This window comes from Hetaerina americana, unplaced genomic scaffold (assembly GCF_022747635.1).
Source record: "Hetaerina americana unplaced genomic scaffold, ioHetAmer1.1.p SCAF_3, whole genome shotgun sequence".
NCBI lineage: Eukaryota > Metazoa > Arthropoda > Insecta > Odonata > Calopterygidae > Hetaerina > Hetaerina americana.
The window spans coordinates 86,031,877-86,049,137 of NW_027286874.1; the positions used below are offsets into that span (position 1 = coordinate 86,031,877).

The 17,261-nt window shown below is 37.2% G+C and overlaps 1 protein-coding gene across 2 annotated transcripts; it reads right to left on the bottom strand.

Annotated features, from left to right (window-relative positions):
• Positions 1 to 376: 376 nt before the first annotated feature.
• Positions 377 to 16,826, bottom strand: LOC139690611 (uncharacterized). Of its 2 annotated transcripts, XR_011701485.1 has the most exons (5): positions 16,686 to 16,826; positions 16,110 to 16,262; positions 15,597 to 15,836; positions 5,939 to 6,554; positions 377 to 1,415 (listed from the first exon to the last, which is right to left on the bottom strand). XR_011701485.1 is itself a non-coding variant. In XM_071588093.1 (4 exons), the coding sequence occupies exons 2-4, from the start codon at positions 16,245 to 16,247 to the stop codon at positions 6,045 to 6,047; spliced, it is 888 nt and encodes a 295-aa protein (XP_071444194.1). In that variant the 5' UTR covers positions 16,248 to 16,262; positions 16,686 to 16,826; the 3' UTR covers positions 5,898 to 6,044. The 2 variants fall into 2 exon arrangements, 1 of the variants encoding a protein (XP_071444194.1); XM_071588093.1 differs by lacking the exon at positions 377 to 1,415 and having other exon boundaries at positions 5,898 to 6,554.
• Between the last annotated feature and the right edge of the window lie 435 nt (positions 16,827 to 17,261).

The following is a 17,261-nucleotide window of genomic DNA, read 5'->3' on the forward strand; positions in this document are numbered from 1 at the left end:
GAATTTTAATAAAAAATATAAATGATCTTGATAAGAGGTTAGACCATTAGACCTGACATCCAACTTAGGCAGAGGCACACGGTATTAAAAACAGAATCAGATATTGGAGAAATATTAGAAACACAGTTACATATTCTCGTGAGATCCAGCTAAGACAACCATATTAAAATCTGGAAAGGTTGAATGACTGTCATCGAGAACTAATGATAATGACAACCGTTGACTATATTGCAATAAATAATCATGTGGTAAACATTTCAACAAAAATTAGTATACACACTTGATTTTTAATCAATCCAATGTTTTATTTTTTGATGGCGTAAATAATTTTACATTGCAGAAAAGAACTAACAACATAATGGAGTTAGCATAAACATCTTCAGCAAACGTGGAAAATGAGTTGAAATAAGGTTAGTAACTTCTATACCTACAGGAATTACTTTAAATAATAACATTCACATTCCTACCTGGTATCAGTGAAAGTAATTATTCATTTGCTTTATACTTTAACTTAAATAGATTATCCGGAATATACTTTCAGTTGCAATAAGATATTCTCAAATGGTTACATAAAAGACATGTCAAATTAATATAATTTATAGAAAATTAATGCACATTTGATTTGAAAGAGCCTGAATACCAATATTGGTACTATCTTAATCTGTTACTTGTCCCAATGGCTGGACTACATTGCATAACTTTTTAAAATAAAAAAATAAAACACACTAAAACACGACACGATTTACAAATGATAGTACATGTATCAAAAGCAAGTCACTTAATGTGATATTAAAGAATAACATGATCACAATTCCTTTCGTCATTTGAAAAACATTTTTGTGAACGTAAATATAAATATATACAATGTATTATATATAAATTTAATGATTCAATTTTATAGCATTTATACAACTTGACAAATATTGTTGGTTTCAAATAATTTTATACGTAAATTTTAAGAATAAATTAATTGTTTAAACTTTTTTAAAACTTTACAAATCAAATAAAATTTGGAGCCAGCCAATAAAATCCATCACAATGCAGACTCATTGGTTATCTTGCTCAAAAAGTAATATTTTACCCAGTGCAATATAGGAGCAACAACATTAGCACAAAATTATGTTAAATTTTATTCAAGTGTCAACTTTCAAATTTTTTCTTCCTTCTACAGACATTCTTATATGAACTGTCATATCCTGCAAAAACAAGAAAACATCAGTTATGGTCATTTAAATTAACCCTCCAACATCATTAAAACCAGATTTAATATCATTTTTTAAGTGAGTGCATATAAAAAGAGCATCAATTAAAGTCTGTATTTCTTTTAAAACAGGATTTAATATCAAGTTGGAATCATTGTCGGTCAGTCACTGCAAACTTCCACATGTTGTCCTCCATTAAGTCATTAGCTGGGTCTGAATAAAGAGAAACGAGACCATTAGATAGAGAATGATAAATTCTTCATACAGGTAATTAATTGAAGATCAAGCATTTCTGGATTCATTCACGGCAATGACCCCTCGTTATCATTACGGCATTTCATCTCTCTTCGGATATCTCATCATCAGAAGCCAAAAATGACTATTCATTACATCATTTCTTACTTGACAATGTATCACAAGATGTTGATTAGACCTGCTGAAGTCATATGAATGATATGAAACTTCATTTCCACTGAGTTAGATGAACACCTCCACAAATGTTTCAGTAGAAATGCTTGATTTCAAATATTACAACTAACAGAAAGTCTTCAGCAGACAGAAACATAGAAACGTACATAACCCAATACCCATTACCAGAACCCTTAGTTAGTATTCCCATTATCATTAAAGGAAGTCTATCACTTAAGGTAAATTTTGGATGAGGATAAAGACTAGCAATAGCTACATTTCTAAGCCTCAACTGAAATGGCATAACATAACAACTTCAAGTTGCCTACAATTTTTTTGTGATACCTAAGTACACAATAATACATCAGTACTAAAAGTTTTGTTTTACAACAGTAGCTACAATAAACATGTCTACGGCATACTTTCTACATCCCTTTATTCCATCCAGCAAGCCTCCTCTTTTCCTACCTTGCCAGCCAAACATTCACCTGTTCATTAAGGTCTTCAGTATTTCATCACCCATCTAAATGCCCTGCAACCACTTTTATGTCCTCCTCCAAATTCCTCACAATAACCCTTTCATGTCAAATTGTTCCTCATTTTTTTTCTTTACCATCCAACCATTTTACATTTTTGATCATTCTACAAACCCATATCTCATAAACCTCACACATCTAAACCTATCACATTGCTTCAATGACCTAGATTCAGGGCTATACAAAACAACACTATATTCCATATTCCCTATCTTTGCTTTACTTTCTAACTCAAAATCCCTATCATCAACTGCCTCTAGCTCGGGGAAGCTTCTTGGCAGAATACTATTCTTCTAACAACCAACTACTTTGATCATCTCGCCTAAAACAGTTCCTCCTTATTCCACCTGTTCTAGAGGCATGTAGAACAGGTGGAACATATGCTACAGGTCCTGTAGCATGTGGGTTTTACAGGTAACTTTGCCTTCCTACATTTTGAAAACCTCATTGCCTTCATTTAAAAAATTTATTGCCTACAATACCAATAAAAATGATTTTCTAATAGTATCGGCTGTGATTGCAACCCTTTGGCCGACTGGCTAACTGAAGCTTGATCATCTGAAAATCTAACTTATTTCGTGAATTCCTCACCTACTTCCATTCATACCTCCAATTTTTCCCATCTTCCTGTAGCTCATGCTTTTATTTATTTGTTGAAAATCAGGGGTGATAGTGGACAGCCCTGTCTTCCCCTACCTTCATAACACAGTCCATCCAGACCCTCCATATGCAACTCTGCAGTCCAAGACATGTACAGGTTTTATCTTTGTCCACCCCTCCACTCTACTTCTATATTTTGTGATGCATTTATTAATTTACCTAATTTACTGAATCAAATAACTTCATGAAACCCAATAAGCATACATATGCCTGATTTATCCTATATTTAATTCTATCAGTGATATTACTGCTTTGACATCAAAGCTCCTCTCCTCTCTCCTCTGTGTGGATATGTATGTATATGTGTAGGTATGTGTATGCATATATGTATGTATGTGTGTGTATGTGTATATACTACCTTGATCAAAAATTTCCCGGAATTTATTCAGAATATTAAAAATACAAGTTTATTCATCTAAATCTATATTGTCCCCTTCAAAGTAATCCCCATCGACTGCAACACACTTATGCCAGCGCTTGATCCAATCCTCGAAACATTTTTTATATTCGGTTTTCGGTATGTCCATCAGTGCTTCCTGCGATTTTTCCATTACTTCCTCTCGGCTGCTAAAACGCGTTCCCCGTAATGGTTTTTTAACTCGATTGAACAGAAAGAAGTCACAGGGAGCCAAATCAGGTGAATTCGGTGGCTGTTGGATGGTATTTGTTGCATTTTTCGTCAAAAAATTACGAATAATGATAGCACTGTGCGACGGTGCGTTATCATGGTGCAAAATCCACGAGTTTTCTGCCCACATTTCTGGTCTCTTTCGGCGAATTGCTTCACGCAAACGTCTCATAACGCCCAAATAATACTCTTTGTTTACTGTCTGGCCTTCTGGCAAAAATTCATGATGCACTACACCGTTGTAATCCATGAAAACCGTCAGCATTGCCTTCTTTTTTGACTGAAAACGACGTGGTTTTTTTGGTCTCGGCTCATTTGGTGAACGCCATTCACTTGCCTGATGTCTGGATTGCGTGTCGTACTCATAAACCCACGTCTCGTCTCCAGTAATGATCCTTTTGATGAATGTGGGATCGGATTCAGCCTCGCAAATCATGTCTTTTGCGACGTCAACACGGTCTCTTTTTTGCATGAAATTGAGGTCTTTTGGCATGCTACACGACGGAAACCCAAATCATTAACCACAATGTCTTGGGCGGATCCATAGGCAATGTTCAAGTCCTCCGCTATTTCTCTGATGGTTAATTTGCGGTTATTGACCAACATTTCTTTTACTTTATCAATTTTTTCACCGACTTTCGATGTCGATGGTCTGCCACTGCGTTCATCATCTTCGATTGACTCACGACCACTTCTGAACCGCTCGTGCCACTGGTAAACGACCGTTTTTTTTAGAGAATCGTTGCCGAAACACTTTTCCAACATTTCCAACGTCCGTGCGCCACTAAATCCGTTTTTTATGCAAAATTTAATACAAGTTCGTTGTTGCAAATTTAAATCCATTTCTGAAATTGTAAAAAATCGCCAACACACACAGAGATAGATGTACTCTTGGCTACGTAACTTTTGCAAATGTCAAGTTATGACACTAAGATTTAAAGGGAATATCAACAACAGATGTACCAATTTAACAAAAAAAACAGAACTCAAATCGGAACGATGGGAGCGCCACACGGTGGTTATTCCGGGAACTTTTTGATCAAGGTAGTATATACTTTTTTCTTTCCGATGCGCAAATCTGTCCTAAATGAATTTATGTCTGTCTTTATGTATTTATCTGTACATATGAATGTAACTATAAGTTTAATGCCTAATATAATATGTATACGACGATGGGTTAAATGTAAGAAGGGACCATTTGGTCTCAATTTCGCCCAAATAGAGACCTCTATCTAACTATCTATCTATCTTTCCGGAACCTAAACTTATCATTCCCTAAATAGATTATCATTTGTTTTCTTCTCCATCCTTCTGTTGATAATACCAAATACTACCATAGCTGTGTGCATAATCAAAGTTATAATAGTCCTCATACATGTACATGGCAACTTATCTGCGCTTGGAACGGGAAGTTGATAGAAATGAGCTCTTACGGCTAGTAATATATAATAAATTTGAAACTCCAATAGCCGTAAACAGTTTACCTTTCTAAACAAAGTGAAAATGAAATTAATTGGCTAGCGCCACAAGTCAAAAAGGGTAAAGGTAAAAAAGGAAAATGAGGTAGGTAAAAGGGGTAAAAGGTAAAAAAGGAGAGGATAAGAAAGGTGAATACGAATACGCGTATTTCGGCCACAAAGTAGCCCTCTTCAGCGTACTGAAGGGTAATCGTCACTACAAAACAAGTCGAAGTGAGCTCACTAAATTCCATTTCTAATAAGGTTCCCCACTCGTTGAATAGTTTCCAAAACCTATGTGATAAGAATAAAACAGTGAATCAATAACATTTGGGTTGATTTCTTATTCAGAGAAAAGAGTGAATTTAATAAAAAATACAGAGTAAGCACAAGGTCGCCAATCAACAAGCAACGCTGACATTTCATATTAATAACATCTAAGAAACTGCTTGAAATGACCAACTTATGTGGAGTCCAGGGATCCCTTTGGCTGGGTCCAATGTATATCAATTAACCTCCTCAACATGATTGGAGCCTTATTGTCTGTTGATGTCCTAAATATTACTGGAAATTACGATTTTTTTATGGAATGATAACTTACAAAAATTATCACCGTAATCTCTAGCTACAAGATGCCTAATTTTATTCCATGTGGATTTTCAACTGGGTTCTTAAAAACACAACTGCATATAATCAACATCCACAATGAAAAGCTTGATAGTGTAACTAACAATTTTTCAATTACCAATACCAATGCATTTAACACCATACAATGTAGCCTTACAGCACTTCCTGGCATATTGGTGATTATGAAGCAGTTAAAATATAGCCAGCAGAATTAATTAAGCATGTCTTAATACCATTTAAAACTATCATTAAATAGGGGAATATATTTTCTTGCCTTTTGCTGGAGGCAAGAAAATTAACGTTCCCCAAAGAATAATAGACATGGCAATAGCATTCAGCTATCATTTCAAAATGACTTCAACGTGCAATAATGGCAACAACTAGACTAGTGCATATCTACAATCAACATAAAATACTAACCACAAAGGTCCATTTGAGCAACTTTTCAATTTTCAAAATCTTGTTGAATTAAGGGATTCTATTTTCTGGGATGATTTTACAATGGATGGTATCCCTCTTGTATTAGTCACAGATCCCCATCTCCAGTGTTACCAGAATCAGGTAAGTCGCTATGGAGTTCACTTCCATCAAGACTAGTCCAGGATTTTTCACAATCTTCTCCATTGCAGATGACACCACCTGCATGCATGCCATCAGTACTGTTTTCATGAGGATAGGCACTATCTATGATTTTTTCTATTGCTGCAACTCCTTCCATATTCTTTGATTCACCAACAATGTTTTTGGAGGGCTTATTTCCATGGAGATCAAGGGAATTTTCAAGGAGTGAATGGCTAGGAGGTGGAATTTCAAGATTTTCTTTCTCTGATAGCACAGTATCATCTTCACTATCACCACCCCCTCTCAGTCTATCCATTGCTATACGTTTGCTGGCATGCGGAATCGTCGGCCCATTCTCAGATAAGTTATTAGAGTTCTTTCTACAAACACAAGTGCTTGATGACTGCATAATTAAATTGATGGCATCACCAACTCCACACATGCGATTCCCAATAGTGGACATTAGATAGGTCACCTGAAAAATGAACGAACAAAACATCCATGAGAATTGATCAACTAAGGTTTTTTTGTCAATAATATCACCAACCATTACATTTTTTCTAATACTAATACCCCAATTAATTCATTTATATTTTTACATGAAATAAATTGAAATATTATTTGTCTAATAGAAAGAAACTTGAAAGTGTTGCTAGTGCATGAATTATTCCTGTATCCCACAAGTTGTCGAAAAATTAAATTCCTCTGCCTCAAATATCCTAAAACCTTTATTTTAAGTCACTTCTCATTCCATACCTATCACAATGGTTTTCTTATTCAGTAAGAGTAGTATTTAGGGTAGGCGGACCAACAGCTAAGGCCATTTAAACCATTAAGGATAGACAGGAAAGGATGAAGGGAAGAGAGAAACCTGACATCGGCATTAGCCTACTCTTAACAAAAGGTGCCGATGGGTCCACACCTTTGCCCCATCTAACAGATGGCGTACTCACTCAAAAATCCCTCCACAAAGCACCTCAAGTAGGGATTGAGATACCGCTTAAAAATGTTCAACGCCACTAGGATTTGAACCCGGGCCCTCTGGGTGATAGGCCAGTGCGATAGCACCATCTCAATCCCCTTTCTTATTCACTTAGCATTTTTGTAACCCCTTGGCTGACTGGAAAACTAAAGCTTGATCATCCACAAACGAAACTGATCAATTCCCCAGAAAATTTAATTCCTTTTTCCGGTTCTTTCCAATGTTACTTTTACTATACATGTTCAAAAGCATGGATGAATATGGACACACTGGTCTTACTCTTCTCCCTCACACCATTCACATTCAGATACTCCATCCACTACTCGCTCCTGAGTCGCCATTGATGGTCAGGTAATAAATGTATTTATGCTACCAAATTTACCCTATTAAACACCTCGAAATCTATAAAACGAACAAATACATCCTGATTATGCTACCAAATTTACCCAATTAAACACCTCGAAATCTATAAAATGAACAAATACATCCTGATTTTACTCTAAGTTTCTTTCCATTGGTGATCTCATCACAGCTATTGCTCACGCAGCTATTGGTGATTGCATCACAGCTAATGCATCACGACAAATACCTTTCCCATTCCTCAACCTTAACTGATCATCCCCTCAGTAATCATTTGCCTTCCTCTCCTTCCTTTTATTGATTACCCAAGGCAACACTTTTGCTGATTGTGGAATCAGACTTATTGTTGCTGGGGCTGCCTTTCCCTTTTTTGGGATGGAAACTAACATAGATCTAGCGAAATCTCACGATCGCATTCCTTCCTCATAAATACTACAGATTAACCCATAAAAACTCTTCCTATCACACTTTCCTTAAACCTTAACTAGTTCCACAGGAATATAAGCCATTCCTATGGCTTCATTTGATGTCAATTCCCTTGACCCCCTTTCTATCTCGCAATAAAGCCTGCCTGGTCCTAAACTATCCCAATCTACATCATTTTCCCTTTCTATGTCTACACTTGCTGCCCTTATGTCTTAACCATATAGATTTATTCCCTCCATCATTACTGAATCTTTCTTGATTCAATCAATTATTGTCCTGCCATATCTCTAATGATGTTCATTGAATTTCCCTTCTTATTTCCTGATAGATCATTGACCTCTATGTACAAAACACCCATTTTAATCTTCTTTTGTGAACTTTCATCCTTGCACTCTGTCCTCCAATATACCATACTTCTTTAACCAAATTAATTTGCACCCTTAGCTTATTCTCTTTGCACTCCCTTCTACATAATTCTGTAATTGTGTTCTTCCACTTAATTCTCTCCTCTATCTTCTTCATTGTCTCAGGTATAATTCATGGCTTCCCAGCCCTTTTCTTATTAACTTTTTTTATAGTTTAATTAACAATTTTGATTTGTTTCCATCCTTCTTCTAACCTACCTATCTCCTTGTCCTCACTCATAAATTTTCCACTGCCTCCTTGGATTTTTTCATTGCATACTTGTCAACGCCTCTACATTCCATTCAATCAACCGTATTCTCTGCTTCATCCTCTCGAATCAGACACTGCACTATATCAGTATTAAATTGTAATTTGAATTCACTTCCATTCCCAGGAAGGACAGTGGAACCTACTTGTTATAGCCTCTCTTTGCTAATCAATATCCTTACTACAAAATATGACTTGAATCTTAAGTCTCCTATACAGAAAAGGCAAACATCCGAGCAATCACAATTGTCTTATTGAAATTTCATTAGCAAAAAAAGGGAAATTCTAGCCTTGATTCTAGCCAGGACTTCGCAAATACTCCGATGATATTTTCACAATTCATAAAACATGAAAAAATTGTTTATTCACAAAACTATTTCCTGGGGCTCAGTTTTGGATGTGTATAAATTGGTATGCTAACTCCGAACTAAATTTGAGAGGACATCCGGTTTGTTGTATTGACATAAAATCACATTTACACCATTTAATGAATTATTCTTTTACACCTAGGATGAATCTGAAATAATATGATACCTGATGAGGAACACCTGGTAGTATTATAATGAGTATATTGGCACGAGGAATATCATGGTCAAAGACACACACCCATGTATGGTGCAGCATCACCAATTAAAATCTCTTCATCGTCCTGGAATTTATGAAGTTCCTAATTTGTATAATATATAGAAAGGCTTGACCCTCATCCAGTTAGAACCAGGGAAATAAGGAGCATAAGTTTCCAGTATGAAAATATACTTGCATAAGTTTTGCAATGAACCTTTCCACAAGCCACACAATCACATACTGGACAGCTAGAGTACTACTCCATGTCTCTACTGCATAGGGAATAAACATGTCCATATCTGGACTGCACTTCAACTGACATGAAACTGATGTTCATGATATAAGGGGGAAAGTGAGTCACAATGGTGTGAGACCACCAAAACTAATATCTAGTGATAGATTGGCCGACATCCCTGATTGCCCAACATAATAGCCTTTGAAATTTAAAAGTTCCATAGCATCTAACAGGCGCACTGCCAAAAATGGGTGCCTAATTTTATGATACTATTATTATTATTATTTTAGAATCACTTTGCAATTAGGCAATCTTCCTGGCAGAAACGGTCAAGTTTGATCAATGATAACTCTTACAACGAAAATTACATACATACACGCACTAGAAAAACAGATAAGAGACGAAATATTCTTACATAAAATGCCACTTTCTCATCACATACAAACAAACTTCCACATCACATACAAAATGCCGTCCACATCACATACAAACAATATTTTAATAACTACAATGAAGTGTATTACCCAGTGGCTTCTTTACAATTATACTTAAAAATTCTAAAATGGGATGGAAAGGGCTCAAACAAACCTCCAGGCAGCTGGTTCCAATCAATAATAGTTCTATTTAAAAAAGAGTATTTTTTCTTATTTGTTTTTTGCATCCTTATTTTTATTTTGAAACTATGGTCGTTTTTTCCCTCTAAGTTAGGCTTTTCTATCCCTTGCCATAAATCTTCCCACGCATTGTCCTTTTTAACAATTCTATACATCGCGCCTAACCTACTCCTTTTTCTTCTATTTTTCAAACTCTCCTGTTTCAGTATATCTAGCATTTCTGTGACACTATCTGTTTTTTTGTACCTTCCGAGTACATATCTTGCTACCTTCCTTTGAACTATGGCAATTGCTCTTACTTATATCAATGCCCATATTATTATTTGTAACCCAGTCACCAAGGCGATTGATGTCATTTTGTAGTATTACCCGGTCATTTACATGCTCTATCCGTCTGTATATAATGCAGTCATCAGCAAAGTCTTATTTGGGAATGTAAATTGTTTGGTAGATCGTTTACGTAAATAAGGAAGAGTAATGGCCCTAGAACACTGCCTTCTGGAACTCCTGCTAAACAGCTCGCCTCATTTGAAAATGTATCCCCTAATTTTACTTTTTGTTCTGCCTCTAAGAAAAATTTTTATCCATTGTTTTACTCTCAAATCCAATGGTAACAAATCTAACTTTAACAATAATTTATCGTGAGGCACTCGGTCAAAAGCTGCCGAAAAATCAACAATTACTGCATCCACATACTTTCCTTCATCTATTGTGTTGCCGATTTATTGGCCAAATCCCAAAAGCTGCGTTTCACACGAGTATCCCATTCTAAACCCATGTTGGTGTTTGAATAGCCATCTATCTATTGTCCACCATTCCAGAATGTAGTCAGAGATTCTTTTTTCCATTATTTTGCAAACAACTGAGGTTATGCTTCCTGGTCTATAATTGTTAGCAATGGTTTTATCCCCTTTCTTGAAAATTGGTACAATATTTGAATTTTTCCAATCATTGGGCAAGGCATCATTATTTAAAGTTACTTTGAATAGATGACTCAGGTACAAAGCTATTGCAGTATCACCCCGTTTTAGAATGTAAATTTATATATTACCCGGTCCAAATGACTTATTTTTCCTCATCCTCCTTATTTTTTTTACAAAATACGAGTCCTCCACGATAATACCGTTTGTTGAGGGAAGCGAGCTCTTTTGTGCTGTTCCCCTGATGAAGTTCTCTGTCGTTTCTGAGCTATTTAGGCAAGCCTTATTTTCCTTTTTGTTTTCTATTCCCTGAACAACATCCGTAAAGCAGGAGTTGAACATATCAGCTATTTCTACAGTGTCAGTTACAATGCCATTTTCCTTAGTTTTTAATATATTCACAGGTACCCTGTTGTCTTTCCTCGTTCTCATGTATCTATAGAATTTCATTGCATTGTCTTTCAGAATTGCATGTATAAGAAATTTTTCCTTTGCCTTCTTCTTTTCCCTATTTAGGTTCCGGACCAAGGTCCAGTAATGGTGTGACATTTCTTTACTTTCATTCTTTAATCTGTGTGCCTTTCTTACCGCTCTCTTGAGTTTTTTCATGGTTTTGTTGTGGTACCACAGATCTGTGTTCTGTTTCAAATTTTTTATGGGAACATACTTCATTTGCCCTTCAAGAATTATTTCTTTGAATGTTTCCCACATTTTCTCCATGGTAGCTGTACTACCTGCACATCCAGGAAACTTGCCCCTTAAAAATTCCTGAAACCCTTCCTTATCTGCCCGGGTATATTGCCAAATTTTCTTTTCATCCCCATAACCTCCTTTTGTTGATCTATACCAGTCTATTTGAACACACACTGCTGCGTGATCACTTATTCCCGGAAAGACATCTATACTAATGATAAGGTTTAGAGGTCTAAGTAGAAAAACATGGAGCGTACTACCTTGATCAAAAAGTTCCCGGAATAACCACCGTGTGGCGCTCCCATCGTTCCGATTTGAGTTCTGTTTTTTTGTTAAATTGGTACATCTGTTGTTGATATTCCCTTTAAATCTTAGTGTCATAACTTGACATTTGCAAAAGTTACGTAGCCAAGAGTACATCTATCTCTGTGTGTGTTGGCGATTTTTTACAATTTCAGAAATGGATTTAAATTTGCAACAAAGAACTTGTATTAAATTTTGCGTAAAAAACGGATTTAGTGGCGCACGGACGTTGGAAATGTTGGAAAAGTGTTTCGGCAACGATTCTCTAAAAAAAACGGTCGTTTACCAGTGGCACGAGCGGTTCAGAAGTGGTCGTGAGTCAATCGAAGATGATGAACGCAGTGGCAGACCATCGACATCGAAAGTCGGTGAAAAAATTGATAAAGTAAAAGAAATGTTGGTCAATAACCGCAAATTAACCATCAGAGAAATAGCGGAGGACTTGAACATTGCCTATGGATCCGCCCAAGACATTGTGGTTAATGATTTGGGTTTCCGTCGTGTAGCAGCAAAGTTGGTGCCAAAAGACCTCAATTTCATGCAAAAAAGAGACCGTGTTGACGTCGCAAAAGACATGATTTGCGAGGCTGAATCTGATCCCACATTCATCAAAAGGATCATTACTGGAGACGAGACGTGGGTTTATGAGTACGACACGCAATCCAGACATCAGGCAAGTGAATGGCGTTCACCAAATGAGCCGAGACCAAAAAAACCACGTCGTTTTCAGTCAAAAAAGAAGGCAATGCTGACGGTTTTCATGGATTACAACGGTGTAGTGCATCATGAATTTTTGCCAGAAGGCCAGACAGTAAACAAAGAGTATTATTTGGGCGTTATGAGACGTTTGCGTGAAGCAATTCGCCGAAAGAGACCAGAAATGTGGGCAGAAAACTCGTGGATTTTGCACCATGATAACGCACCGTCGCACAGTGCTATCATTATTCGTAATTTTTTGACGAAAAATGCAACAAATACCATCCAACAGCCACCGAATTCACCTGATTTGGCTCCCTGTGACTTCTTTCTGTTCAATTGAGTTAAAAAACCATTACGGGGAACGCGTTTTAGCAGCCGAGAGGAAGTAATGGAAAAATCGCAGGAAGCACTGATGGACATACCGAAAACCGACCGTAACTTTTGCAAATGTCAAGTTATGACACTAAGATTTAAAGGGAATATCAACAACAGATGTACCAATTTAACAAAAAAACAGAACTCAAATCGGAACGATGGGAGCGCCACACGGTGGTTATTCCGGGAACTTTTTGATCAAGGTAGTATTCTCTCCCCTAGTGGGCTTATTTACTACCTGCGTAAACCCTTCTTCGTTAATAAGGCGATTTACCAGATCTTGTGTCTGCCCACCCCCTGCTGTTTTGCCCCCCCACCCTATTTCTGGAAGGTTTAAATCCCCGGCTATGATGATGTTATCTTGGAATTTCAGAACAATAGCAAGGATCTCCAACGAGTGCATACCTTCACTTGGCCTTCTATACAGAGTAATTATTTTTAACCATTTGCTACTTCCTGCTTCACGTATCCTTACACACATCATCTCACAGTTACTTTGTTGCCAATCTAAAAAGCTTATATGTTGCTACAAACACAAATGAATACCTTGATCCCTTCAATAGACATTACAATTTAACAGAAAAATTTCGACCTGTGTAATGCTATCGTTAAGCCAAGATTCTGTGCCAATTATGATGTTGGGATTACACGAATCTATTACAGTCTCAAATTCCATAGATTTGTTGAGGATACTTCTACAGTTCACCTGGAGGATATTTAAGCCCTAACCTTCAATTTTACCATCTATACCGTGCAAACCCTCGGGTCTGCTTGTAGAGCCACTGGGCAACACTCTGCTCGCTACACATCCTGTCGTTCCTTGCCATTCCCTGTCTTCCTGCTCGTCGAGTGTCCTCCGCTCTCCGCTCCCAGTCCCTGCTTCAGTTCTTCTTCGTCTGACAGACTTCTGTGAACTCTCCCCATTTTATGAGGCTGTCGCACAGAAAGTGATTTTGCCTCTGTGGTGGCTGTTGATTTTCACTTCCAAACCACCTCGGTTGACCCCTATAAGTTTCCCTGCTTCTTGTATGTGTTCATTAAATTGCCTAGTAGTCTTCCGTGCTTATGGGAGCCCCTTCTGTTAAGATGGACACCATCTATCCCCAAATCACCATCATCAATCCATCAGTTTGTATCAACAAAGAATAAACCTAGTCTTTGACACACCCAGTCAATTTCCTAGTTAATATAGTCGATTTTGTGGTCCCAAATATCTTTTCTTATAATCCCACTAATCACTATGTTTGCCTTTTTAAACTTCTTCTTTGCTGCCATAGCTATATCCCACACCAATCCAACTACATGGTCACCTGTTTTAGCCTCTCGGACATCATTTGTGCCAACGTGTAGGATCACCACTTCCTCTTCCCGCTCACCCTCCATCTCCTCAATTTTGTGTTGCAGTTGCTCCCTTCTTAACCCTGGGAAGCAATTTACCGTTGCCCCACCTTCCTCGCAAACTTCTCCGCTGAATCTTATGATAGAATCCCCCATGATTCTAATCTTTGTTTTATTCTTCTTTGATTCAAACATTCCTTGTGGATGCGATTGACCTTCCCTAACTGAATTTCCTTCTCTTGTGCTGCCTCCTCCACACAAATCAGCACTGCGGCGTTTATCTGGTGGTCTCGTTTCCGTACGTCTCTTACATCTCCTGTCTCTAACAGCCTCGAAACTTTCACATTTGTTATCTAGTTGACATTTTAATATCTCGTTTTCATCCTTCAGGGCTGCAATTAATTCCTTAGCCATTTGCAGTTCACTCCTTAGCTTTTCTATTGCGGAGTCTTTCTTGCCTAGTTCATTTTAAACACTCTTTTCACGTTGTTCACACTTCCACCCTTCTTGAATACACTCCTTCAAGGTCTTCTTACTGCACTTGAAGTGTAACCAACATCCACAATCCGTGCATTGGGCACCGTTTTTTAAGTTGCTTTTACAGACCTCGCCCTTGAATCACCACTTGACTCTCCGGAATGACCTCCCCAGGCATTTTGGTCAAACTTTCACTTCCTCGGAGCAATGATAAAACACGTCCACCCTCGCTGACCACGTGCAAGCGAGTGGCTCATACTATTCATAACACAATCAAACAGTCCTTCTTAATCAGCACGCTACTTCAATTTCATTTTGTGCATACTGGAGATTAGCAACTGCTTATGTCAGTACCGTTTTGAGCAAAATAAAATAGCTTTGCTGTTCATTTACTCAAACGCATTTCTTGCAGGCTTTTCAAGTCTCAGACCACTAGGGTCAGTTTGTACTGATGATGCCATGATACAGTTCTAAGCAATACAAAGCAAAAGAACACACACCCAAAGTTAAACTTAAAGGCACAGCTTCTGAGAGTAATGCCTACAGGACTAATGAGATTTAGCTCGATGCTAACCACATAAATTTAACCTAATAACCTTGCAGCCCAATAAAAGGTTCTTAAAATTTCAATTTTTTAGCGAGTGAGTCGGTCAAAAGAGTGGCATGCAAATGTCACCAAATAAATACAGCATAATTTCTTTAAAATGCTGGATGCAGGATGTTAGGTTTATTTAGTAAGAGACGGTTTTGAAGGTGATTCATGTAAATGAGTTTACAGTTCAAAATAAAATACGATATAATTTTTTTCCCATTGTAAAAATCTCGAGATTCTTTGAAAAATAAGGTCAACAAAACTTACATTTTCAGGCCAATGTTTTAGTTCTCCGGGATTCAGAATCGCCTGTTGATTTTGTCCATTTCCCGAGTCACTACTCTGACTGGATTCACCTTTAGTAAGAGTTTCTGCACTTTCTTTTCGGAGAAGGTCAGCTAGCCACTGGTATGGCTCTTGCAATGATTCAACGAATTCAGAATATGCATTCCTTCCCAGTGTTGGAAGTAAATCCAGGAGGTGGCGCGCACGGTTTCGTCTCCCTAACTACATTAAAAAGAAAATGTTCGCAATAAATACACTACACCAAGTGCAGAGACAACTAGGTACATATATACCACGACCATCTGCGTCCTGAAAGTAATTTATAGGGCAGGATATTTTAGTAAACATGTACAGATTAGTGAATCGTCCATGTAAAATTCACATAGTTTTTTATCCTCACAGCACCATTCTTTGTGCTAAGGATAAAGAAAAAATTTGCCAGTCGATTTAACGGTAGAAATAATTCGAATTTGGCGCGTCAGTAATGAATCATACCTTGGAAAATATATATTCCTTGTGCTCTTCGAATAAAATTTGACGGGTCAAAAGGTGATCCAAAACATAATCCACGTGCAAATCAGTCAATATCGCTCTTCGGTGTCGACGGAGAGCTTCTCTTTGCCAGTCTTCCATTTGTTCTCTTAATCACTGTAACAAGCATTGGACAAATAATTAAAACAGGCGCTTAAAAAAAATCCCATCGCAGCATACTTAATTCGCAAGACTGAGTAAAACGAGCTTAATTTAGATTTATAAAAATATATAGAAGAGCACTTAATTTAAGAAACTATTCCGGGAAATCTATGGTGTGCAATTCAAAAGATCGGAAAATGAAGTGTAAGGAAAGGTAACCTGACATTTGGCTATAATCCACCCTATCATAAAATAGAAACCATGAACTTTTCGCCAAAAGTATCTCGAAAGAGTAATCAGTGCATAATATAGCAAAAATTAATCTAAACATGCTAATAACTACAGTCTTGTACTTGAAGGTTAACGACCTGATGGGAGTCCTTGAGAGCTTGTCATACACACACAGTGAATCAACAAAATTAAATTGATTTAACTCACCTTAAGGAAAAAAACAATCTAGTTACAAATTCGACATTAGAACGAAAACGATATACAAAATTTCACAACAATAACAACGGACGAATGGCCTTCAATTCATAACAGATTCACGATCACAACAAACGAACCAGTATGCGCTCGAACTTGTCGAACGGAGCTAGATTAAGCTGTACCAGTTTTTAGACGGTGGCGCCACCACGCAGAGCATAGTCAGTAAGGGAGGCAAATTGAAATCCATAAGGGATATCGTAAATGAGTTTTTGTAAACTTAATAACTTTATGTGTCAATTGAAAACAATTTGGTAGATGTATTTGTTGAATTAAACGCAGTACAGCTTTGAGCATATTGCTGGAAAATATACATCGTAAATGCGTTAGGAAGTAAGGCGACCACTCACCAAATTTAGGATACGATTATTTAAAGCTTATTGATCGAATCACCTTTCAGTAGCTATGTACAGAATGACCATACTTTAGTGATGATGAACTCTTTTTCTGTGAATCAAAATTACTTAAAATACATTTTTTCCCTATTAACGTTTAACACTAGCATTTTACCCTGGAATTGGAAAACAG